General features: G+C 38.5%; 1 protein-coding gene across 7 annotated transcripts in view; it reads left to right on the top strand.

Moving 5' to 3' along the window:
- The window catches only part of RASAL2 (RAS protein activator like 2), a 235918-nt gene that overhangs the window by 194558 nt on the left and 14923 nt on the right, over window positions 1–26437 (top strand). For 4 of the 7 annotated variants that reach the window (XM_060690139.2, XM_034409723.3, XM_087890146.1 and 1 more), the window contains 8 exons: window positions 3350–3448; window positions 4857–5411; window positions 8902–9046; window positions 11830–11974; window positions 12868–13104; window positions 14223–14424; window positions 15815–16002; window positions 17778–18606. In XM_060690139.2, the coding sequence (XP_060546122.1) occupies window positions 3350–3448; window positions 4857–5411; window positions 8902–9046; window positions 11830–11974; window positions 12868–13104; window positions 14223–14424; window positions 15815–16002; window positions 17778–18606 (2400 nt within the window). The remainder of the gene's footprint in view (window positions 1–3349; window positions 3449–4856; window positions 5412–8901; window positions 9047–11829; window positions 11975–12867; window positions 13105–14222; window positions 14425–15814; window positions 16003–17777; window positions 18607–26437) is intronic. The other 3 variants (XM_087890144.1, XM_034409725.3, XM_087890145.1) reach the window with 1 other exon arrangement.

Below are 26437 nucleotides of genomic sequence, written 5' to 3'. Positions count from 1 at the left end.
TTGCAGTCTTTACTGGTGCATGCTTGCAAAATTTAACAAGTGTTTGTCCAACAGCATTTGCAACATACAACAGATGAGCTAATCTTGTGCATTCACTGTTCCTTTTTCTTCCCTCAAAATTATTGGAGGCAGCTGAAGCACAACTTAATATTTTTGTCCTGTGCCCAGATGCTTGTTTCCTTTCCTTAATGCCTTTTATGCTGCAACAGCACCATCCCAGATTCAAAAACTCAATAATTAAGAATAAATGGCCAATATTTTAGGAGATCATCTGGTCTTGAGCAACTTTGTTTCCAAATGAAATATTGAAACGTTTTAAGTAGAAAGAGGGTACTTGGGTGATTCAATGATTCCCTAAGATATTTGCCATTAAAAAAAAGTGGGGAGAAATAATTATTTTGATGTATGCATCAATGACTGCTTCCAGTATCTTTCAAAATTGCAGTTTTTCTGGACCACAAATTGGGAATAATTGGCTTTGGTTTAATATATTCAAGAGCTTTTCAACTAATTTCCTTAATACATTTTTTCAAAAGGTTTTTTCCTCCTTTGGTATTCTTAATGGGAAAATTGAAATAATAACTTTTCCATTTAGATTACTGAACTGAATTTGGGACATATTGAAATATATATTGAGCTAAATCCCAGTGTAATTGATTTAATATGGAAACTACATACATGTGCACACATACAGGTAGTCCACAACTTACGACCACAATTGACCCCAAAATTTGAGTTTTGCCCCATTTTACGACTTTTCGTGACACAGTTCTTAAGTGAATCACTGCAGTTGATAAGTTAGTAAGCTGGTTGTTAAGTGAATCTGGCTTCCCCATTGACTTTGCTTGTCAGTAGGTTGCAAAAGGTGATCACATGACCCAGGGACACTGCAACGGTCATAAAGATGAACCAGTTGCCAAGCATCTGAAATTTTATCCCATGATCATGGGAATGCTGCAACGTCAGAGCTGTGAAAAATGGTCCAAAGTCACTTTTTTCATTGCTGTTGTAACTTTGAATGATCACTAAATGAACTGTTGTAAGTCGAGGACTACCTGTACACATTGATGGAAAATCAAAGATTTTTTCCTGATTGTCATGGAAATTGCCTAGCAAATGTGTTCCTTTTGGGGAAGCAAGAAAAATTACAGTATATTTTTAATTGATATTTCATTCAGTACAATACTGTAAAAACTTCTGTTTTTCTACCTTCTTGCCCTGATTCATAAGCTCTTCACGGGTCTTCAAGTCCCCTTGAGGGTCAAGCAAGTCCTGATAAGTCCAAGATGTTTCCTTGTTATATAGTGTTGAGTGTGTTATCACCTCTAATGGGGCGAACCAAATTGGAATCATTGTGTAGATTGGTGGGCATATGCCCAAATACAATCGAGAGTCAGAAGGGATAAAGGAAAGGAGGGAATTTATAGGTCACTACAGAAGCTAGATAAAATCTTATTGGGAATTGAAAAGAAATTACTTTCAAGGTGCTACCAGTTCTTGGTATCACGATGGATTGGTGAGGAGGTGATTAAGGACACCATGATTGCCTGGGGGAGGAATCTCGGATTTTCCCCAAATCTGGATAAATGGGATGCGATATGGAATAGGAATATGAAACTTATTTTGTCAACCCACTACAAGGAAAACATTTATAAAATGGTCTATTGTTGGCATATCCCCCCGGCAAGAATAGCAAGAATGTTTCCGGGAGCCTCCCCGGCATGTTGGAAGTGCAGGAATGGTAGCGGGACATACTATCACCAATGGTGGATGTGTCCCAAAGCAGGCAAATATTGGTCCAAGATTCGGAATTGGATAGTGGAAATTACAGGATATAATATAAAGCTGAAACCAGAGACTTTTTTATTGGGAATGAAACCAGATAAAATATCTAAGGAAAAATGGTACTTGATCCTCCACATTATTACCGCAGCTAGGATATTATACGCGCAAGAATGGAAAAATGAATTAATACCCACAGAGAATAAATTGATTTGGAAAATTACAGAATGCGCAGAGGCAGATCGGTTAAAGAAATTACTTAGGAACCAAAAAGATTCTGATTATTATGAATGTTGGAATTTATGGTATATTTGGGTGAAAGGAAAGGGAGGGAAATGAAACGGATTTCATTAGTGGTATAGGCGCATATTTGTATATGTTAGTTGCAATAATTTTGTATGTATATATATGTAAAGCATTGTTTTTAAAAATGGAAATAAACTTTGAAAAAAAAATAAAAACTTCCGTTTTTCTAGTTTAAATTCAATGAGTTAAGTGACAAACCTAGATTTATCTTTCATGGGAAGTGGCTCTCTCAAAAAGAACAAAACAGCATTTAAATATAATTAATTAATAATTTAAACAGTCATATTTTAGCAGTTCCCAGTGTGATGTTTCAAATTCCATAGTAACCAGTTCACAGTACTGCTAAGGAATAACCTAGATCTAAACCTTATTAAGGGGCATGTCAATTAATGCAAAATATTTAGCATAATATTTGATGCAATCCTATGTTATGTAGATTTTCTTTTCAAACTTGTTCTCTTATTTTCATTGTTTTCCATCTCCTTTAGTATCAAATGTCCTTTTTCTATATAGCACACATCCCTTTTATAAGCAAATGTAACTGTTTATAGGCTGTGCACCACTTTGGATTCAAAAGACAAAAAGTGCTTTAGAGCACATGTGGGCATGTGCATACCCTCTTTCGGTAATTCTTCAATTATCCTTCCTGTTATATCTGTAGAATCCCTGGAGGGACACATAGTAATTGATTTAAGAAGTCATTGTTACATGAGGGCTCATGTGGATTCAAAGTACTTTTTTCCTCTTTAAATCTAAAGCACTTTACAGCCTTGTTAGATATAGCTTCAAATTGGAAAATAAAAATGAAGAATGATTTTGCAATAATGATAAAACTATTGCTTAGAAACTTTTGGTTTATGACTAACATTACTATCTCTATCTCTGTCTGTTTACTATTACTATAAATATAAAAATCAGTTATTTAAAATGTCCCTCAATACTGTTTATTATTGTATAGGTAAATTTATTAATTTAATCATCCTTATAGGCTAAATTTCCATTTTGAAAACTGTCCAAAATTGGGAGGATTTGGTGAACATTTCAGCCAGAATTAATAGACTTCAAACCAGATCATAATGTTTCTGACACTTGGAGCTTTGTAATACTCCAGTGTGTTAACATAATAAATGTATTGGTATTCTGGTTAAATTTCCTCGTTAAGCTACTATGTTATAAAGTATTAAGGTATCTCTGCTGTTTCCTTTCATGCAATTACAATCTCAGCTGTAAGCTTAACTTGATTTTCTGTAATATGTTCTAGATATCTTGTTCCACTTGTAGTAAATGCTTTAGTTGCACTTCTGCTGCTGAAAGAGACATCTGGATGGAGAACATACGGAGGGCTCTCCAGCCTAACAAGGTATAGTGTAAAATGCAACCTCAGAAACCTCATCCTGATTAATATCTGGGGATATCAAGTGGCTTCCCCAAACAAGTATATCCTTCTAAGTAGATTTGTGGCATCAAATTAGCTGCCTCAGAAAGAAAATTGCTTAATAAAGCCCATTTAGACTTTGTTGATCAAAACGTATGATAGATTACATCTTTTACCTGTAAATATGTCACATTGTTAGTCACTAATTTTATTATTCAAAATACTTTGGGGAAATGATTGAGAAGTGGGATCAATGCTGATCAATGTGGGGGTGTCAGTGCAAATTTAGAATCTATCACATTATGAAACTGTTCGTAATTTTTGGCCAACGTTGCCAATTTCAATATTTAATATATTAATGCCAAACATGACCATCTACTTTCTTCCAAATGGACTTGGGAGCTTTCATTACTCTTGTACATGATTTACAATATAAGAGACACAGAGGAGTGGTGACCTTGTTTAACTCTCTGGAATTTCCTAGTATTTATCAATGTGAATAGTTATAATATGCTTCAGAACTTGTTTCTTTATAAATTGGAGGGGGGAGTACTACTTTGTACTCATTTGTCTCAGCCAGGATGGCTCTATTTTGCCTGAAGTATTTGTCAAACAACCATTAGCTCTCCAAATGATTTAATTACCATCCTGTCATTTCTGACCATTAGGCAATTTAGGGTTTTTTTTTTTAAAAAACTGGAAGATTATCCTCCTAATATACATGGTGCTAGGTGAGGTCATTTTGGAAGAGGCACCCAGTTGCCAAGAAGAGGTGATGTCTTCCCAATATCTCAACCAGACTCCAAGATATTCTCCACCCACCCAACTGAATTTTCTAAATTCTCAATTATATTATTTTCTTTTCTTCTTTATCAGTAGCAGCATAATCCTTTATGAGTAATTACTGCCTGAAAAAATAAACGTAATCCAGCTAAACCATAGTTGCTGGTGATATTAAGATTGTGGGTATATAATTCTGAGTATGGAATTGTGTTCCATCTTGAGAAGAAGGTTCACAGCATATCTGTACTCCTGGTTTAGTGTTGTTTTAATCATTCGGTTGACTGTCATCCTCTTTGCTGGCTGTGGAATTCTGGGAGTTGAAGTCCGCCAGGCTTAAAGTTGCCAAGGTTGGAGACCCCTGCTCTATTGGACTCAGCTATGTTTTTTTCAAGAGGCCAGGAATCTATTCATGATCAGATATGCAGTGATGTGTTGAATTTGGAGCTTTCCTTAAGAAGAATTCAGAAATGATTTGTTATCTCATAAGCCATATTAAAAAGAAGATAAATAGAAAGTAAAGATTTTAAAATATAATCGTAGCTATGAAAGATAAGAACCACATAGAATAAACATTCTTTGTAATAAGTAAACTAACCGTTCTTGTTTCCAGGATAATTGCCGTCGAGATGAGAATGTGTTACGTCTTTGGATCATTGAAGCCAAAGGTTTGGCCCCCAAGAAGAAGTATTTCTGTGAAATATGCCTGGATGAAATATTAGTCGCCCGAACTACCAGTAAATCAAAAGCTGACAATATTTTCTGGGGTGAACAGTTTGAGTTTTCTGGCCTTCCTCCCACCTATCACATTACAGTCCACATCTACAAGGACACTGAAAAGAAAAAGAAAAACTATAAGAATAATTATATTGGTCTGGTCAGCATTCCCATAGCTACTGTCACTGGTCGACAGTTTGTGGAAAAGTGGTACACCATCAGCACTCCCACAGTCAATAAGGGAAAGTCTGGTGTGCCATCCATCCGGATCAAGTCACGGTACCAGACCATCATCGTCCTTCCTATGGAAAAATATAAAGAGTTTGCTGAATTTGTAACCAACAATTATACTGAATTATGCTCTGTTTTGGAACCAGTCATAAGTGTCAGAAACAAAGAGGAGATGGCCTGTGCTATGGTGCACATTCTTCAGAGCACTGGCAAAGCAAAGGTAAGAATATGCAGAACTACTACTTATTTTGTTGGTGTAACCAACAGACAATCCAAAAACTACTTATGACCGTTTTTCAAAATTACAATGGTCTCACCACCACCTCCCTTGTGATCACATTATCACATTTGGGCATTTGGCAACCAGCTCACCTTTATGGCCATTTGCAGCATCCCATGGTCACATGACTGTGATTTTTTTTGCCAGTTGTTTACTTCCAGTTTTGGGCAAAAAATAATCTATTAGAGAAAATTGAGTTCCTTAATTACCAAGGTGTTCACTTAATAACACTTTTTCTGGTTCAGTCAATGGTGCCTCAACTTATGACTGTAACAACTGATGACCATAATGACAGGCTCAATTATGGCCATCAGTAAAGGGCTACCTGTATTTCTATCCTTTTTTCTAATTGTCTTTTCAGTATCTTATAGATTAATTTATAGTTCATAGATTAGCAAGCTTGGAGAAAAGACTCCTGGTAAAAGATTAGTATTTATTTTGATTCAGTGCCTATTTTGAATTGTGGGTCGAGCAGAAATAATTTTTAACCATTTGCAGTGAGACGCAGAGCTCTTCAGATTCCAGCACCTCCCCTCAACGTCCTTTTTTTCCCTGGTGCCACAGCCTCTTTTTGGACCAGTTATGAATTTAGATTATGCATGTGTCTTTTACTTCCTTAGAGATGCTGCACATTATTTGGAAATGAGAGTATATTCCTTTTCTGGAGGGTATAATAGAGCCCATTGTTTCAAATTTACTCTCAGGTTTGAGTTCTATGGGCAAACCTCTGAAAGACAGTCTTAAGCAGGACATAGTTCTTAAAATAATCCTCAAAGAGCAGAATATACAGAGTAACATTTTATTACATTTTACTATTTACAATGTGAAACCATGTTTGTCTTTTTATACCACTGTCTTTTGATTCCTAAAAAAAAGATTTGTTTCTTCTTCCAGAGAGTTTGCGGTGGAATAGATATACTTCTTCTTCCAGAGAGCCTGTGGCAGAATGTTTATTCTCCCAACAGCTTTGGGAGAAAGGATAATTTGACAGAAAGATGCCCCAATGTTTATGGTGAAGCTAAGGGAGATTTTAGTTTTAATTTCCCTGGTGTAAAACCAATATTCTATAATGCTAAACTATCTCAAGTGTAGATAATTCAGTTATGCTACACTATCTCAATATGGCCATTTTTAGCCCAAGAAACAAAAGAGAAATAAATGAGAAGAAAAAAATAGTGGAAAATGTGTTTCTTGAATTAATGCTTAATGTTCTCTGCCTATATACAAGTTCTATATTCCAGGCTTACATATTTGCCTTTGTATCATTGTACCTTAAGCTTCAGGGATTCCACTTGGAGAAAGCTGAAAATTAGACAACACACTTGAAAAGTAAACTAACTTTTACTTTAAAAGAGAAAACTATTAAGATCAGTGTATAAAGATTATTTTAGACAAAGGGCTGTTTCCCATACCCCCACAATGTGCCTTCCCTCCATCTTCAAGATGACTCTTAGTAATTTTATTTATTGATTTAAAACCTTTATATAGCCACCCAACTCTCAAATCTTGAGAAACTGCTGACACTACTGAGTCCTGCTGCTGCTATAGTGGGAGTGAGGACTAAGGAAGGGAGTTCTGTCTTGCATTCTCCCCACTTCCTCAAGCATTCCATGTTCTCCTTTTGCTCTCTAAGGCACCCTTTTTGCCAGCTTTCTCTATGTCCACAATCTCCACAAAATTATATCTTATAACCTCTGTACACTGTCATGGCAAATTCTGGAATGCCATAGGGGAGGCGTGAGAAGTGTGGGTAGGAATAAGGAACCTCTTGGAATACAAGGTTGCTGTTTCTTCCAGGGACAAACAGAAAACTGGCTGTCAGTTGATCAAGTTCAAATGGACAATTCAGCGATTATTTTGTTATTCAATATCCAGTCCTGGAGGCTACTTTTCCAGAACAGAAAAGGCTTGATGTAGACTGTCTTTGCTAATTACTCATAATTCCTATGGAGGTTGTTGTCAACAAATTTGTTAAAGAGCAAAGCAGGCACAAAACACAGATAGCAAACTCAGGAGGCACCAATGTGAGTCACTCTGAGTTTACAAAGATGAAAAAAGTATGTGCAGATCCTCTGTTGTAACACAAGGGTGTTTTTTAAAGTTATTTCTCCATGCAGATATAACAGGGGGACTCTTGCAGTTGTCTCCCTTAAACACACACACATAATGAATTCATATATGAAAAATACCAATCCCAAAGTAGAAAGGAATAACCACCGCAGAGAGAATGTAACATCTTCTTCAACCACTCCCACCCCTCTACCCCACTGTGCTCTAATTGCTATGTTTGCTAATTGCTATTTTATACATTATCTCCTTATTTTAAATTCTTTTAAGTTTGTTGTTGTTGGTATGTTCTCATTAATAAAAAAGTAAATTTTTTTCTGTTCTCTAATGAAATTTGTCTCATGACCTTTCCTCTGCAGGGCCTTAATTATTGCATACATTGCAGCTGATAGGAAGCAAAGCCCATCAGGTTCCACAATCAGATTCTATCCTGTAGCATATTGTCTGCTATGTGACTTATACATGGAATACCCTTCTTCTCAGAAGGCATTCCAAAGTAGGACTAAGAAGAGGTGTTCAGTTAGATCAGGGGTCAACAATCCGCGGCTCTGGAGCCGCATGTGGTTCTTTCATCCCTCTGCTGCGGCTCCTATTGCTGGTCGGCTCCACAATTGATAGGGCTTTCAGTTAGGACAAATAGAGGAAAAAGGATGCCGCACTAGGAGGAGACTATGATGGGGGAACCAGACTTCCAGTTGGCTCCAGAATTGAATGGGGGCTTCCTGTTAGAATCTTTGTGGCTCTTTGAGTGTTTAAGGTTGCCGACCCCTGGGTTAGATCTTAATCTGTCATGGTTATTGGCCAAGGCTGTATCCCATCTAGCAATCAAAGCAGAAATGCCTGCATAGAGGCATAGAGCCTTGTAGCTGGATGGGAGGAGAAAATCCTACAGCAGGCTAATTGGAGCCCTGCAGGCCACCAACCTCCTTCAGGTTCTTTCTAGAATATTTGCTAGGCTTATTCTGTTTTTCACCAGAAAGCACTGTTTTTCTGTTGGATTTTTTTGATGTGGCGATAGCCTGCCTCAGCAGCAGGCTGCCCCAAGTTGGAGGCTTCATTGAAGGATATCTTCTTCACAAATAGGAAGTGGCTCAGCTGGAGTGAGTAGACTTTTGTATGAGGCCTTAAGTGAACTATATCTGCATCTCGCTTATCAAAAAAGAATATTTGAGGCAAATAGTTCAATTGAATATATCTAACAATCTCTAAATACCTTGGTTTCCCTAATAGGAGGTACTGTCACTCTTTTCAGCATTTTCACTTTTTTGCTGAGTCCATCTGGCATATTCTATCCAACCTCTGTCCATAGAGTATCCCTACCATTATATATATCATCTTTTTTTCTAACCTTTTTTCCTTTCAGGACTTCTTGACTGATCTGGTGATGTCTGAAGTGGATCGCTGTGGGGACCATGATGAGTTGATCTTCAGAGAAAATACACTTGCCACCAAATCCATTGAGGAATATCTCAAATTGGTGGGACAGAAGTATCTGCAAGATGCACTAGGTATAGAAACATTTCTGTATGATTATATATATTATTTCTTATTTTAAAAGTTTATTGTGAAGCCATTAAGAGAGAAGAGGTAGTCCAAGTTGCTGAATCATCATTGGGTCAGAAAAATTAGTTGAAGTAGCCCAATCCAAATATTTGGACGTGGAGTGAAATACAGTATCTGTTTTAGATTCTAACAATCTTGCGAATGTTAAATTCCTTTAAGAAGCAGAAAGTTTTCATTATTCACATTACTCAGTCATGCAATATATGTGGCTTTCAATGTTTATAAGAATACCTTAATCTGTGTTCTATTCCTAATTTGTCTTCCTGTTCTACCATTTTAATTCCAAGCCCCTTTATTATTCCTTTTTAGTACTGTTAAAAACTATAATAAATCCCTTTAACCCAAACTCATGGGAAATAACTTGGGTGAAGTCTATAGAGAATAGATTAATGGTAATCAATGTAAGCATCATATGCTTTCCTTGCCCTTCTCTTAATTTGATTCCTAGTGCTCTCCTGCTTAATGCTCATCCGTAACTTTTATATCCTGATATCCCATAGCACTTCTAAATAAACAATTCTCCATTTTGTCCAAAATTGTGGTCAAATACATCCACTTTCCTGAACCTCATATTGCACCAGTGCTCACTTTTGGAGAACTGTAGCTTATTAAAATTACCCAAGGAGGGTTTACATAATAGTAGAATATTAAATTGGGAGAGTGGCTCCAAAAGATCCCAGGAGCAACATCCGAGCTCCCTGTCCAGAATCATGCAGTGCTAGGAACAGCTGAGAACCTACACAGAACCCTCAAAGACCCAGGCCAAAGGTTGAGGAGGACACAGACCACCCATAAGGGTGCAGTTGTTCTATTTGATGTGCTCAGAATGCTCTTCTAAGCTGCTGGCAATGAAATGCTTTTGACATCTCAGAACTGCATAGTACTGTATTCTTGTGTTTCAAGAATTAGTTAACTCTTCTTGGAAGTCGCTTTGAGAGATGACGCCCCAGGGATGTCACATTTTCTTTCCATTCTTGGTACCTGCAAAAGAAACTTTAATAAATCCCAATTCCCTTAAAAGTGGTATATTGGGTATATTAAGTAACTGACCCCATTCTGAAGATTTCTGTGCTTCTTTCCAAGATGCCTAGTTTCTTATTCTAATACTATACTTTTGTGGTGAAAGTGACATCATGGTCGCCCCAGGAATGCCCAGTTGGGGGCTCCTTTCATGTCCCCATTAATGAGCCCATTGAAGTAGTATCTTTTATCTACTTGTGTTTGCACACTTTTGAACTGGTAGGTGGGCAGGAGCTGGAGCAAATGACAGGAGCTCACCATACAGCAGCACTCGGGTTACAAAGAACGCAATCCAGCACCCGAACCATGTGAGCCACTGTGCTCCCTTCCCATTCTGATATACATTAAGTTATTAAAAGAAATAAAGCTAATACATAGCTAGAAAGCTGGAGAAGGTCCAGCTAATAGACAGCCGCAAGAAATTTATGATTATTCATGGCCATAAGTTACCTTTGATTTGAAAGTTCCTAAGAACTCACAAGTTGAACATTAAAATAATAGAGCCAATAGCTTCAGTTGCTACTGGTAAACAATGGTTCACCATTTCATTTTCTAAAAGAATTGGAATTTTATATTAGAATGGTTCAGGTAAAATTCCACACTGCTGAATATAGTCTTTTGTTTTGATTTTTTTTTTAATTTCCATTTTCCTCTCATATTTTGTCAGCCTATAATAGAAACTTAGATTTTAAAAAGAGTGGGAAAATAATATGTGAAAGAGATGAGACAATCTGTTGGAGAAAGAGCTTTTACTTTTTTTTCTAGGAAGGTTTATTTGTAATTATAAATAATGTTTGCACCTCTCCAGTCCTCTGATATGATACTTGTACTCCAGGATTTTCCAAAAATTAAAGAAAGGCTCCAAATTGATATCCATAATTTTTTTAGCTAGGTATTCCCTAACCATTTCTTTACATGCCTTAAGAGGCCATTCCCTCCTTTATCAGCTCTCCCACATAGGTAGAAGACTGAAGCAAAATCGGAGATGAGGACCTCTGTCTTCTGCTATTACCTATTATCTTCTAGCAGCAGAGCCATCCCCTGTTATTTGAATATTGTCAATATTAGGGACAGGTGTGCTGTCCTACATTCAGGTAGAGTTATTTGACTTCACTTCAAATCAGAGAAGGGAAGAAAAATGTTTGTGAAGACTTATGGAATATTAATGTCCTGACACACTTAGGAGAATTTGTTGTGGTGGGTAGTAGGCAATATAATTGTTTGTTCTAACAAGATTATCTAAAAACCTTTTTAATATGTTTTTTTTCCATATTTTTATTATTAACATATAAAAAAAAAGAAATTAACATACATAACATACATGAATCATAATATATAATATATAACAATATACAGAATACAAACAATCAACAAGTGCTCCCCCACCCCTCGGGATCATTCCTGCTTCCAGAATCTTAAAGCTTCTTCTAGTGGTGGTATCCCTCTTCCTCCAGAAAACACATATATTAGGAACTGTTTCCAGATTCCATTGAAATCGTTTACCTTCATTATGCCCCTCCTTACTTTAATATTGCAAGTCAATTTATCATTTATGGCAATATCCCATACCTCCTTATACCATTCTTCCAAATTATAAACACCTTGTATCTTCCAGTTCCTAGAAATCATTAGCCTTGCTGCGGTCAACAAATTTATTATCAATTCTTTATGTTTTTCTTCTGCCTTGTTCTTATTATCTGATTGTTAGGTGAATTTATTAAGGCGTTATATGAGTCAGATGAGAACTGTGAAGTGGATCCCAGCAAAAGTCCACCTAATGAATTAGCTGATCACCAGGCAAATCTCAAAATGTGTTGTGAGCTAGCCTTCTGCAAAATTGTCAATACCTACTGGTGAGTGGATGAAGGATTATTTCTTGTCATTTACAGGAATTACTTGCCAAAGCAAATGCTAGAAAAACCAATTCAATTTTGGAATGTTTTAAATATGAAGAGAGATTTAGAAAAATGAAATTCAGGTGGTTCAATGAGTCTCAAAGGCATCAAGGGAGGTATCCCCAGACACCACATTGTCTATCTGGAGGCAGTTAAAATTCATGATGCTACCTTCGATCTTCCCTTTCACTAGGAATGCAATATTTTAATTGTGAAAAGTGAAGGATTCCATAGACAAAGTCAGCCAGTAGCTGTGCTTCTTCAAACCCATTTAATAGGAATTAGACAAGGAGTGGCATGTGTTTCTTACGTCATTTTTACACAATGCTGTATACTTAAGATAAACTGAATCTATGCAATTGATTTTATATATACAAAGAAACATAGATCTGTACATATTTTACTTGCGCTGACTCCTTCTAGAACAAAATACAGAATCTAAGGCAAATTGGTAGATGTATCTAGAAGTATTTAATGCTTCTCATTCTCCTGTAGAAATAATAAAGAGTTTGCGAAGCCAAAACTAGGCTACAGCTATGAAACATTTGCCTTTAGACTGTGACAATACTGATGAATTGGAGTTGGATCTTGCCTGATCACTCAGTCCCATCCATATTATATCAACTTACTAGGAATGAAATTTGTAACACTGGAAGCATTAGTTCCCAAGCTTATGAAAGTGGTTATTAGTATTTATTGATAATTCTACCCTAGATAGTTTTTTTTCCCAAGTGAAGACAAGAAATACCCTTATCAGTGTATTGATAAATAAAATACTGGACTTTCATAGCAAGAGAAACAACTTCACGTTTATCCCAATGGGAATTTGCCAAATGTTGTTATCTTTTCAGTGTCTTTCCTCGGGAGCTGAAGGAGGTATTTGCATCATGGAAGCAGCAGTGCCTCAAACGGGGAAAGCAGGATATCAGCGAACGCCTGATCAGTGCCTCGCTTTTCCTCCGATTCCTTTGCCCAGCCATCATGTCTCCAAGTCTCTTCAATCTCATGCAGGAATACCCAGATGATAGTACCTCTCGTGCACTCACACTAATTGCAAAGGTTATCCAAAACTTAGCAAATTTCACAAGGCAAGTGATATTTCATTATTTGTAATGATCATTAAGGGATTTGCTGTTATTTTATCATTGTGACATGTGTTATTTCATAGGAATGATTTGGCAACAGCTGTAACATACAGCTGCTTTGCCTTATCTCTGTTCATAGTATATGGAGTCACCTATATGTGCTGAAATTCCATGTTCAAAAATGTACATTTGAAATTTACATTTCTCTGTTTCAAATCAAAAAGCTATAAAAACATTATAAACAGAAGTCCCCACTTGAATAGTAGGATGTAGGTTAGTGGAGCAGGATGAGTTGCATTCTAGGCCAGTGTTTACAGAAGAGGAAGCAGCCTGTCCTTAGCCCCAGATACTGGTTAGCTTTCACTAGTGGTATTCACAATCCTACTACTTCACTTTCTCCAATTAGAAGCAGACCGCATGTGTTTTTATTTGGTATTGTGTGTTAATGATATTGGAAAAATAACTGCAGTGTGACCCTCCATCTGGATGCAACTAACACTGCCCCCATGGGTACTAAGGGAAGATTGTTTTACTCCAAAGGTTTATAAAAAAATATTTCCCACAGGGCAGCAGTAAAAGATGATACAGTGTACTAAATTCCTTCCTTTGTCCTTGCTATTGTCTATGGTCTTTACTGCCTCTAGCTGATCAAGTTTCTAATTTCAATACTTAAATTAGACTTTATGTGTAATTTGGACTTCATTTGCCACTATTACAGATTGGGGCCAAAGAAGATAATTAAGATAATGCTATTATTATTATTATTAACAGGTGGACTCAGGTGCAGCTTCTCCTTTTTTCTCCTAATTCTTGACAAATAAATTTTGTGAAGCCAAGAAAACCTCTAATGATAGTGGGGAGTGGGTGAGAGGAAGGAGAGTACCTGGCAAGCACAATGACTGCTCTCTCACACTAACTTTGTGTCTCTATAATGACTACTTGCAACATTATTTAACTAAATGTTACATGTAGAAATTGCCATTCAGTCACAGAAATATTGTTTTGTGTCTTGGAATATCTTAAGCAACATTGTAAGACCATGCTGTTTCCCTTGGAAACTTCCTGCCAAACTGCTGACCATTTTTCTCCTCTCTCCTTGTTTTCCTCTCTCCCCAACTCAGATTTGGGAATAAAGAAGAATATATTACCTTTATGAATGCCTTTCTAGAGCATGAATGGACACATATGAAATGCTTCTTGGCAGAAATTTCTAACGAGGACACCATTTCTAATAAGCCAGGATTTGGAGGATACATAGATCTGGGAAAGGAGTTTGCTGTCTTGCATTCTTTGCTGTGGGAAGTTGTCTGGGAGGTGGACAAGGTAAATTAGTTTGAAGGCTGGGAAGGGATGGCTGGAGACAACTTTGTCCAAGGAGTGCCCACAAGCTGCTTCCTGGGTAATGATTAAAGTTAACTTTAATTTTAAAAAAAGTACAGGGTTATAACATCATCTATTTCTTAAAAGAATGTAGACTAAGCATTGGGAACCAGTAGAAAGACAGGGGTGACATTTAATTGGTGCTGAACTTCAATCACTTTGGGCTTAGGTTAAATTGCACTAAATTCTAAAGCAAATGAACTCATTTCTCCCATCATATTCATCATTTTAAATTGCTTTAGAACAATTTTGTTTTAAAGAAAATTATGTTTGATTCATTATCTTCTCCTAAAATAAAAGCCATATTCTAATAGTTTGGAGGGAGCCAGTTTGATGTAGTGGTTAAGGCACCAGGCTAGAAACTGGGAGATGGTGAGTCCTAGTCTAGTCTAATCTAGTCCTGCCTTAGACACACAAACCCAACTAGATGACCTTGAGCCAAACACATTCTCTCAATCCTAGGAAGGAGGCAGTGGCAAACCATTTCTGAAATCTTGCTAAGAAAATTGCAGGAGGTAGTCCAGGCAGTTGCCAAGAGTCAACCATATGTATGTATGTATGTATGTATACATACATACATACATACATGCATGCATACATTCCTATGTGGTGCTGCTTCCTTTCTTGAGAATCACCACTGATGATTAGGCAAGGAGTTACTATCATCTTTGAAGGGATCACTTGAGATCCAGTGCAGGAAGTTAAGGAATACTGTTTGTAGAATTGTGTTTATAAACAAATTATATGCTTAATGTTCATTCCTGTCAGTAGTTATAAGACAAAATACGATTTAAATACTTTTGTATAAGTCTTTGCATTTCCTTATGGTTTCTTTCAGTGCTCATGCTGAATTGCTGCTCTCAGACTATAGCAGAATGCATTCAATTGACCACAATCTCTCCTCCCACAGGCAAACATTTGCTTCCAACAAAAATCCCTTTTTAGTTTTCTGGGTTACACTTTAATTTAATAGTGATTTTCGTATTACTCCATCCCACCCCGTCTCCTCTACCCTGGGCTTTGATTGCAATTTGTTTTGCAGGATAGATATGCATTAGTTTTATGAGGATTAACTTTTTTATTTTGGAGGCTCAATTTTTAATTTCTATTTCCTTTTCTTTCCTCAATGTCTGCTGCACCGTTTCATCTCCTCCATCCATGGGTCACCGGATCACTGTGGTCCTGCTGCTCCATTACAATGCATTGTGGTTTTTCACACCCACATACAAATGCCCATCTTTTCTTACAACTCATCCATCCACATTCATTGTTTAATTTAAAAAAAAAAAAAAACCTGAAATGATGAATGCCACATTGCTTATTGTCAAATCAGGGTGAAAATTCCTTCCTACAGGCAACAGTAGAAAAATTGGGTCCTTTGCCACGCATTCTCGATGACATCGCAAAAGATACAACCCACCCTCTGCCAATCCAGCAACAGTTGAGACGTTATCCAGATCATAATTCAAGCCCCAATGTCTCTTCTGGGCTGCAAAAAATATTTGAAGACCCAGCTGACAGGTATGCGTTGTCTGCCTATTGTTGAAATTATTTGTAAGAAAAAGAGATGCATAATTTTGTTCAGTTTGGTGGGAAAAGTAAGAACTAAAATTCAGAGTAATGCCATAATTACAAGAGTGGGGCTTTGCTGAAAATAATAGCTTAGTTATAATAGTGCTTTATCCTCCTAACTGTGGATAATTGCTTTATTCAGCCCAGTATTTTTAATTCTACATGTGCTTCTCCAAGTCACAAGCTTTGTCCAAATTTGCTACCTGAGATCTTATTAACTGGCAATAATAGGATGAGTTCTTCTATGTATAAACATGAACTCGTATCAATGTGAACTACAACCTATCCTTTAAACTCAGAAACAATATAAGAGAGAGAGTGTATGTGTGTCTCTCTGTGTGTAAAGTGGAATAACATTCCAAAATATGCTACCTATGACCTAGTCTGAAGAGGAAGAATCCAAAATTCTACTACCACAAGTTCCTGCAACCTGCCAATAAGTTTTAGTCACAGTTGACCCTGTTTAATCAGATATTGTTCTGATAATGTAATAAGAGAAGCACTAGGAGCAGTTAACTTGTATGCAGAGATTATGCTCTGCTGACAAGTGAAGAATTTGTTTTCTTCTATTAAAAGTATTTAACATGGTAGTGGATAAGAATATTCTTGCTACTTCATCACAGTAAACCTTAACAACAAAAGTAGGCTGATTATATCTTCTTTCATGGATTGGACTTCATACTATTAGGCTTACTGTATTGGAGTTCTTATTTCACAGCAAAGATGCTGCCTCATTTTCTCTAGATTTTTGTCAATGCAGGTTACGAATAATTATTGCTATGACAAATAAGGCCTCCCTGTTCACCAATAAAGGGACATGTTATGAAAAATTTTGGTTTTATCTTATCTCTATGTCAGGAGTCCCCAATCTCCCAGCCGTGGCCCACCTCCGGGTCTTGAGTCATTTGGAAGCAGGTGCATGCACATCCCCACTTATGCAAATAGCGGGCGAGAGCATGTATGCGCGATCCATTTGTGTGAGCGGTGGGCACATATGCCCACTGCTCACACAGATGGAGCTGTGTACACACACGCTTGCCTGCCACTCTGCAGGACACCCCCCCCATCCCCTCCACCAGTCCACAAAACTGAAAAAGTTGAGAAATCTGTTTTATATCATGAATGAGTAAGGCAGGAGTGTTGGGCAGACAGATCTTCTTTTGAATAATTATGGTTTTATCTTTTATGTCCTTTATACTTTTTATCCATACACATCTGAAAGAAGTAATTTCTCCCCATTGTGGCCTTTTTACTTATGCTTATGGGTGAAGCCATTAATGGAAATGGAAAACAAAAATAAGAGCAGTAGAATGTAGTTTCTATGATTCTCTTGCAGCAACCTGGAGCCTTGTGGATAGACTGAGGCAGGCTAAAATTATTAAGATTAGAATGCTAAAACAAATGTATAGATTAGGCATTGCATTATTTAAGATAGCCGCCAGAGTAGAGCCAAATGTTCCTTTTCAGAACAATGTTGCTCACTTAAAGCAACCAGCAACTTATCTCTTTCAACAATCATTGCTTCTGAATGGGATCCGAGATGACTTTTGGTTCCATTCTCATTCATAAATAACACCCCTGCCCACCTAGACTATTCTACTTGGATGACTCAAATATGGAGATTAATATGGAACCAGAGAAATTGTTTAAGCAGAAATAAGTGGGTGTGCATGCAAATAAGCAGATATAATGTTAAGATTGTGATTGTTTTGATTGTTTCTCAGTGAGCGCAAGTTGAAGTCAGCCCCTCCAGCAAATGAAGAATATTTCAAAGGCAAATTGCTCTTGATGCAGCAAACGTCATCCCGGAGTGTGACTTATTCAGATCAAGGCGACGAGACCAATCTGCCCAATGTCCGAAGCATATCGCTGATGAATCTCCAGGATCCCAATGTCACACAGTGTGAATCTGGATCCATGATGCACGAGGCCCCGGTACGTTTATCTGGCAGTCAGATTTCAGTCATCCAGGTGGCAAATATCAAGCAGCTCAGAACACCACAGACCGCCCCCCAAGTCAGGAGACCTCTTCATTCGGCATTAAACCAGCAAGGCATTCTTCAGGCTCTTTTTTTCCAGAATCCAGTTTATCATCTCAACAATTGTCCTCAGCCAATTCCTAAAGTGTCCATGGAATCAAGCCTGGATAACCTGAGTGTCACCAGTTCCCGAAGCCAGAATAGTGAAGACCTTAAACTTAGTGTACCCAGCAATAGCAGCATGGAGGATTATGCCAAACGCAGCACCCAGAATGAAGATTTTTCTGGTCAGGGCACCCTATTGGACAAACGAGCTTTGCCAGCTCATCAGAATTACACTGTGCAGGTCCAAATCCACAAAGCGGATCAAGCAAGTTCCAGCTCAATGGTCAGATCACCCCACTCACTTCCCCACAGTGCTTCTCTTCGAAGCACAGGCAGCATGTCTGTAGCATCTGCCACGATGGCAATGGAGCCTCTTCAGGAGGGCAATCAATCCCGGCAGCAGTCTTCCTCCTCCCGAGAGAGCCCAGTTCCCAAAGTGCGAGCCATTCAGCGGCAGCAAACACAGCAGGTAGGATCATCTGTTTTGTTTTGTTTTTTAAATTAAATAGGAGACTACATTTTCTTTTTTTAGGATACATATTTTGTGAGACGTATGATCTGCAGTACAGGTAGTCCTCCAGTTATGAATAAGCCTGCCCATTCCATTCGTAACCCAAGGATTCATGGGAGTGAATCTCGTACCTTAAACACGATCACTCCCTCCTTTCGCCCACACATTTGCTAATCAAAAGCACGGTTTGTTAAGTGCATGAGGTATTTCAGGGTAGGGAAGGCCATGAGGGGCCTAGTGATGAAACAGGCCAGCTGTTTAAGACCACTCAAGGCCTCCCCAGCCACTGAAGTACCTCATGCTCCCCACAATTGCTTTCCCTCCCCCACCCAAACTGCTGTGCCAGGTCACTTATTGTGCAAAGATCTAGCAAGCTGTCTCCTCTCCAGCTTCAAATATGTATGCCCCTCCGAAGCTCTGTTTTGGCGTGGGCAGGCCTCATCCGGCACTTTGCATCCTGAAACGGAGCTCAGGAGGGGCGGAGGCAGGCCCATCCCTCTGAAGCTCCGTTTTGGTGTGCACAGGCCTCATCTGGCACTTTGCAGCCCAAAACAGAGCTCTGGAGGAGTCCCTCCGAAGCTCCAGCTTGGCCTGCAAAGTGCCAGACGAGGCCTGCGCATACCAAAATGGAGCTGAAGAGCTCTGTTTTGGGCTGCAAAGGCTTTTTGCAAACATGGCAAAAGGCTTTGCAACAAAGGGAAAGCTTAGATGTTTCAGGCCTTCCCACCATTTGCAAAGCCTTTTTTGCAGATCTCATCCAGCCCTCTGTTTGCAGAGAACAAAGGCCTAAAGTATTGTGAGATCACAAGAGATCAATAACATGAGAACTCACGCTATTGATCCCGCATGGTCTTGCAGTAATTTAAGCCTCCATTCTCTGCGTACTCACCGAAGGCCTGAAGTGCCAAAATAGGCCAAGAAAGCAAAGAATCTCTAGATCTTTGCAAGGTGAGTATCCACAGGCCTAGTGCCTATGAAGAGTCAGTGCGGGGGTGGGGGAGGGGAATAGGCAGGTCGAATGTTGCAGAGCATCTCCAGTTGTTCGTAAGGGCAAGCAACTGGCATGGTACATTCATAGTTTTGGGACTTGTTTGTAAACACTAGGGGGCACTTATCGCGTAACTTTGAACGATCGCTAAGGGACTGCACGTAACCCGGGAATTACATGTATTTTTATGGTATGTTGGATAGAAGAAATAGGAAACTGCAACTAGCTCCTTTGGGATCATGAACAAGAAGAGTTTGTGATGTAGACAGACAGACTTCTTCATACATGGTGCCATTAGCCATGGTTTTGCTACCCACAGTAGAATCTTTCTCATTTCTGTATTTTATTCCTTGCATGAAATGGCAGCCAGCCTTTCATAATCATATTTTTTCACAGCCTTGGTATTTGTGGCACTAATGTTGGAATGGTGCCCCAAAGAGTAACAAAGGCCATTGGTAGTTTGGTATGCCTCTTCAGCCTCCACACTCTCTGTTCTGGACAACAGCTATTCAGTGGCATGTGAATGGAGTTGTGTCTCCAGCAACAAGCAAAATAATCATACAATCTCATTCTTAAACTTGATATTTGGCACATTTTCAAAACAGATTGAAGGCATATAATATTTGATGTGCCTGCTTTATTTACACTTGTGTGTATGCATATATGTGTTTATATGAGAGAGGAAAAAATAACTTCACCAGATAGAAAATACAGCATATACGAATAGAGAAATGTTTTGGATATGAAAAAAATATGCTTCAGAAATAGAGAAGGGGGGAAATGATATTATCTATTTACTAATTTACCACACAATTACTGATTATGAGATATATAATGATCAAATAGTCATTCTTAACAATTAAAATGGCTTCATTCATCATCTTTATATTAAAGTGTGACTCTGGGTGACATTCACTAAAAAAAGGTTAATAATGTAAAAACCAATCAATAGTTTAAAAAACTTATTACAGGTAGTCCTTGATTTACAATCACATTTGAGCCCTGAATTTTAGTTGTAATTTGTTGGGTCATAAGTCATGAGACTGGACCTGATTTTACATCTGTTTTTACAACAGTTGGTAAACGAGTCACCAGTGTTCTCAAATAAATCATGTGGTCATTAAGTGAAACATCTGATTGTAAGTCCAAATCCAGCTTATTCATTGGGCACAAAACAACAACAAAAAGTCACAAAATGTGATAATGTAACCCTGGAATGCTACAATCAGTTGTAAATATGAGCCAATTGCTCAGTACTTGAAATGTAATCACTTGACCACAGGGAGGGTGCAATAGTTGTTCCTTCGAGGATCAGTCATAAGTCAAGGGCTACTTGTACAATTTTTAAAAGGCAAGGAAAGAACAACAGATATTAACAATAATGGAGCCACCTCAACACTTTACCATTCCCTTGGGGCCCCCAAGCCTGATGACATAGCCAAGTCTTGAGGGACTTGTGAAAAATTAACAAAGGTTCAGTTGAAGCCTGTTGTTCCCCATCCTGACCCTCACAGCCTCCAGGCACCACAACAAGACATCAAAGTATCACTTAATTCACCAGGGGCAGAGATGTATAATTGGTATCATTAGCATATTGATAACACTTCAGCCCATGGCAGTGGATGAGCTCACCCAGCAGCTTCAGATAGAGGTTGAATCAGTGAGGAGAAAGCACCGAACCCTGTGGCATCCCAGCCCACATAATAGGAACCAGGAGTGAGATCTCTTACCCTCCCCCATCCCTACTGATTGTATCGATTCTGGATCCAGCACAATACAGTACTGCCCACCTCACGCCCCAGAGCCAGCCCAAAAAGATACCATGGTGGATGTTATTGAAGGCTGCTGAGAGGTCAAGCAGAGCAAGGATGGTTGCACAACCTCCATTCCACTCCCTCCACAATCATTCCTCAGCATTTGGTGAACAAACTGGGCCTATTAGATTTTAATACTTCTTTATGTAATTGGATACTGGATTTCCTTATTGATAGGCCCGAGTTTGTGCAAGTTGGAATAAAAGTCTCCATCTCCATATCCTTGAGTACAGGTTTCCCACAGGGCTGTGTCTTGAGTCCACTACAGTTCACCTTGATGTCCCATGACTGCTGTGCCAAATCTGCTACAAATCATATTGTGAAGTATGCGGATGACATGGCAGTGGTGGGTCTTATCTGGGATGACAATGAAGATGCATATAGGAAAGGCTGTGGTGAACTGGTGCAATAAAAGTAACCTGTTTCTAAATGTTCTAAATGTTAATAAAACAAAGGAGATAATTGTAGTTTTTAGAAAGAGCTGTCATGGTCATACTCCACTCAGTATCAAGGAGTTGATACTGAGTTGATACCAAGTATTAAGTATCTGGGGATGTAGATAACTAACGATCTGAACTGGTCTCTCCAGTTCATCCTTAGTGAAGCGTGCAAACCAGCACCTGCATTTCCTGTGTCGGATGAGGAAAGCACATCTTTCTCCTTCTGTCCTGTCCACTTTTTACAGAGACACAATTGAGAGTGTTTTAACAAACCGCATCACTGTTTGGTTTGGTGGCAGCAGCACCTCAGATAGAAAATCCATTCAGAGAGTGGTAAGGACAGCCAAGAAGATTATAGGAAGCTTGCTTCTATTATTCAGGATACTGTTTATAAGCACTATGTGCTTAGAGCTCAAAGCATTGTTAGAGACCCCACACACCCACTTCACGGTCTGTTTCTGTTGCTGCCCTCTGGGAGGATGTTTTGAAGTATTTCTAGCAGGATTTCCAGATTCTGTAATAGCTTTGTTCCCTATGCCATCCGTCTGGTAAACTCACAAGATTTGTTTCTCTCGCCATGTACATGTATACATCCAAACTAGACTGTGTTGTTTCTCCGTGTCATATAATATATGTGGATATATGCATGATTTTGTATTTATTTATTTACTTATCTTGTCATGTTTACATTTATATTAGAGGTGGATACCCTTTGAGAGCTGTATGCAACATGCATTTTAATGTATGCCTATTAGTATACATTCAAAATGACAATAAAGTTAGTCTAAGTCCAGAAATCATCTAAAAGTGCAACTAGAGCTATTTCTGTCCCTTATCAGGCCTGAATCCTGACTAAAAGGGATTAGTTATTGGTAAGTCACTGGGTATTTTAGGATGATTTTGGCCAAGAAATTGGCTATGAAAACCAGCACTGATGGATTTTGCATAACATACATCCAGGCACTCCTCTTTTAATCCATACATCTAGAAACAGCTAACAGCTACATGTGTGCATAGATGCATGTGTGCCATTATGCTTACATAGTCCTTGTTGATTAAAAAGGCATTTTCATATGATTACCCTCCAGGGAGAAGTATTTGTGCCTTCAGGGTATATTCCTGGAAATGCTGACAAATAAACAAGCTCTTACTTGAAGAAAGTGGAGACTTGTGCAGCTGAGTTCTTGGTTGCTAGGTGGAAAGAAGCAAAATAGCTTCTAGCTGTGATTGATGCCTTTGTGTGGCCCCATGTAAATCCAGAGGGCTCTTCTTTTGCAATTTGACCACTCATCTCAATTGATGTGCTACCTTCTGTTTCCTTATTGAAAATGGAGTAGTCTTGCTTCAAACAGCTGTGATGGTGTTTGTGATGTTATTAGATCCTTTGGTATCCCTTGATGCTGCTCCTATGCCTGGAGTCAGTTTAATTGTTCTCTCGGTCAAAGCCTGGGGCTTCTGAGGGTGCCAATTTTTCCTCCCTTGACTCCAGTGGGTTGAATCTACTTGTTCATTCCATTCTTGCAAAAATTCTTTGGTATGTTGCAAGCACAAGGGATATTTCCATGAATACTGGCACACATTTTTTAATTACAATTAAAATTTCTAATTAGAATTATAGCAATGGAAACAATATATTTCTGTAGGTGAATATATGAATGTATGACTTTCCATTGAGCTTAAACATTGTCCTTGATTCCTTTGCATTTCCTTTCCATTTTGAAAAATGTTGTTAAAATATCTTTTGTTTTTAAAGAACACTTGTCTCACATAAAAATGTCTATTCATAAGCAAAATATGAGTAAAGATAAATACTGTGGTCAGAGATCCCAGTGCCTTTGTAGAAGTGTGTGAAAGTAGCATATGTTCTGTATCTGTACTGCATATGTTCCTATTTCTAACCTCAAAAATAATAATAAAACTATTGCCACATAACACACCTGATGTAACAATTGTTGATAAGACAAAAGAATAGAATATAATTTTTTATTGACCAAGTGTGATTGGACACACAAGGAATTTGTCTTGGTGCATATGCTCTCAGTGTACATAAAAGAAAAGATACATTTGTCAAGAATCATAAGGTACAACACTTAATGATAGTCATAGGGTACAAATAAGCAATCAGGAAACAATATCAATATAAATCGTAAGGATACAAGCAACAAAGTTACAGTCATACAGTCATAAGTGGAAGGAGATGGGTGATGGGAACTATGAGAAGATTAATAGTAGTGCAGATTTAGTAAATAGTTTGACAGTGTCGAGGGAATTATTTGTTTAGCAGAATGATGGCGTTCGGGAAAAAACTGTTCTTGTGTCTAGTTGTTCTGGTGTGCAGTGCTCTATAGCATCTTTTTGAGGGTAGGAGTTGAAACAGTTTATGTCCAGGATGTGAGGGGTCTGTAAATATTTTCGCAGCCTTCTTTTTGACTCTTGCAGTATACAGGTCCTCAATGGAAGGCAGGTTGGTAGCAATTGTTTTTTCTGCAGTCCTAATTATCCTCTGAAGTCTGTGTCTGTCTTGTTGGGTTGCAGAACCAAACCAGACAGTTATAGAGGTGCAGATGACAGACTCAATAATTCCTCTATACAACTGTATCAGCAGCTCCTTGGGCAGTTTGAGCTTTCTGAGTTGGTGCAGAATCTGGAGACAGCAGAATAACAGAAAAAGAACTGGAGAAAATCTCAAAATACAAAGACTATCCAATAGAATAACTATGGCAAAAGAAATCAAAGATGGTATAAATAATAATAGGCCCCTTTGGTGCAATATAAAACAATCCCCAAAGACTTTAACAACATTGACAAGCTCACCATCAGTCAATTACAAATGGCAGCTAGTTGGAACAGCTTACATCCTGCAATGATACCTTTAGCATTATCAAACAACATCTGCCTACCCCAGGTCCTTGGGAAGAACTCAGTAGGGGGATAAAAATGTCAGATTCCAGTCTAAATATCTGGCTGACTCTGAGCCCAACCATAATAATAATAATAAATATGCAAAACTATCCTAGGGATTGAAGAGTAAATTAATCGAGGGATAATACATAAACAAAAGACAATGGACACCAATCAGTCTATTTTTTCCCAGTGCAGACTGATTCCTTAGAATTTGTTTTTGAAAGTCACCTTGGGAAAGAAAAAAAGACGTTTCAGATTTGGCTGAATCCCAAATCAATTCTTTAGTTCTAGGGCAAAATAGGATGCCCTCAAACTGACTATAGCTGTGTCTGAATATTTTGATGCTTCACAGGCATCTGCAAAATGTATTGATCCATATATATTTTTCCATGCATGGAATATACCAATGTATTCATGAGAGCTGTAGTACAAAATATCCAGACAGAAGAAGATTGTCTATACCCTATATCCATGATGCCGAACCTATGGCATGCGTGCCAGAGGTGGCATGCAGCACCCTCTCTGTGGGCACGCGAGCCATTGTCCCAGTGCAGCTCCACTGTACATGTGCATGCGCCTCCCGCCAGCCAGCTGCTCTTCTGTTCTCTGCCACACATGCGTGTGGGGTGGGGCCCATGGAAGGGGCGCGTGCACACATATTGCAGTTTGTGGGTTTGGGCACACGCACATGTACTCGCTCGTGTGCGTGCTTGCGCTTTGGGCACTCAGTCTGGAAAAGGTTAGCCATCACTGCCCTATATTGTGAATAGAAATAGCCAAAAGTGTAGCAAATGATTCCCTCTGTAATCTCATATTCCTTGAAATAGTTCCAGGATTTTAAAAATGGCCTTCCTAAGTGATCCATATAGACTGCAGTATCAGCTGTTCTCTTTCCTGGATAGCAAGGAAGTTGATACTGCATATTTTGCTGTTCTTTCAGCAGGAGATAAGAATACAGTTGCTGGTTATACTCACTTTACTTATATGTAGGGTTCCAATTAATAGCATACCATCAGTGGTGATGCTGTCTAGAAGCTATGTTCTTCTATGTACATCTCAGCCAAATATAACTCTCTTTCCTTGCTTCCTCTATACAGTGGTCATATTGCAGAGGACCAGTACTTGCCTAATGCACAGAGAGACCTACTAGATCAGCCAAAGATAGCTTGATGTGTGTGTGTGTGTGTGTGTGTGTGTATTTCAGCAACAGAAAAATATGTTTAGAGGCAGCTACATCCAAGCTAGTGAAACTGGTTCAAGACAGAGTAAATATATAGAGCAGGGCCTGCCAAAGTCTTCCACAGGTGCAGACATGAAATTCCAAGCTTGTACTAAAACTTAGAGTGTCAGTGCTCCTAGTTATGATTTATCAAAATAGTTGCAACCAACCTGTCATGGTTCTGAGTAATGATCCCTATCAAGTGCGAACTATGAGATGGGAACTCTTCTCAAAGATTCTCTTTATTGGGTACATCATATTGGCTCATTCAAATGTGAAGCCAACTCTAAATATTTCCTGTGGTTCAACATAATTAAAAGAGTAAATGATTCCCTCCCCCCAAGTGTCACAGATCACACTGCTCAACTGGGTAAATGGCAGGCTCTCCAGGAACTCTCTTCCTTTCTTGCTCAGCACTTGTTGA

The sequence above is a fragment of the Pantherophis guttatus genome, chromosome 3 (genome assembly GCF_059756535.1).
Source record: "Pantherophis guttatus breed Tessera chromosome 3, ASM5975653v1, whole genome shotgun sequence".
NCBI classification, from domain to species: Eukaryota; Metazoa; Chordata; class Lepidosauria; order Squamata; family Colubridae; genus Pantherophis; species Pantherophis guttatus.
Note: the sequence above shows the minus strand (reverse complement) of the source record. Positions and strands in the feature narration are given on the sequence as shown.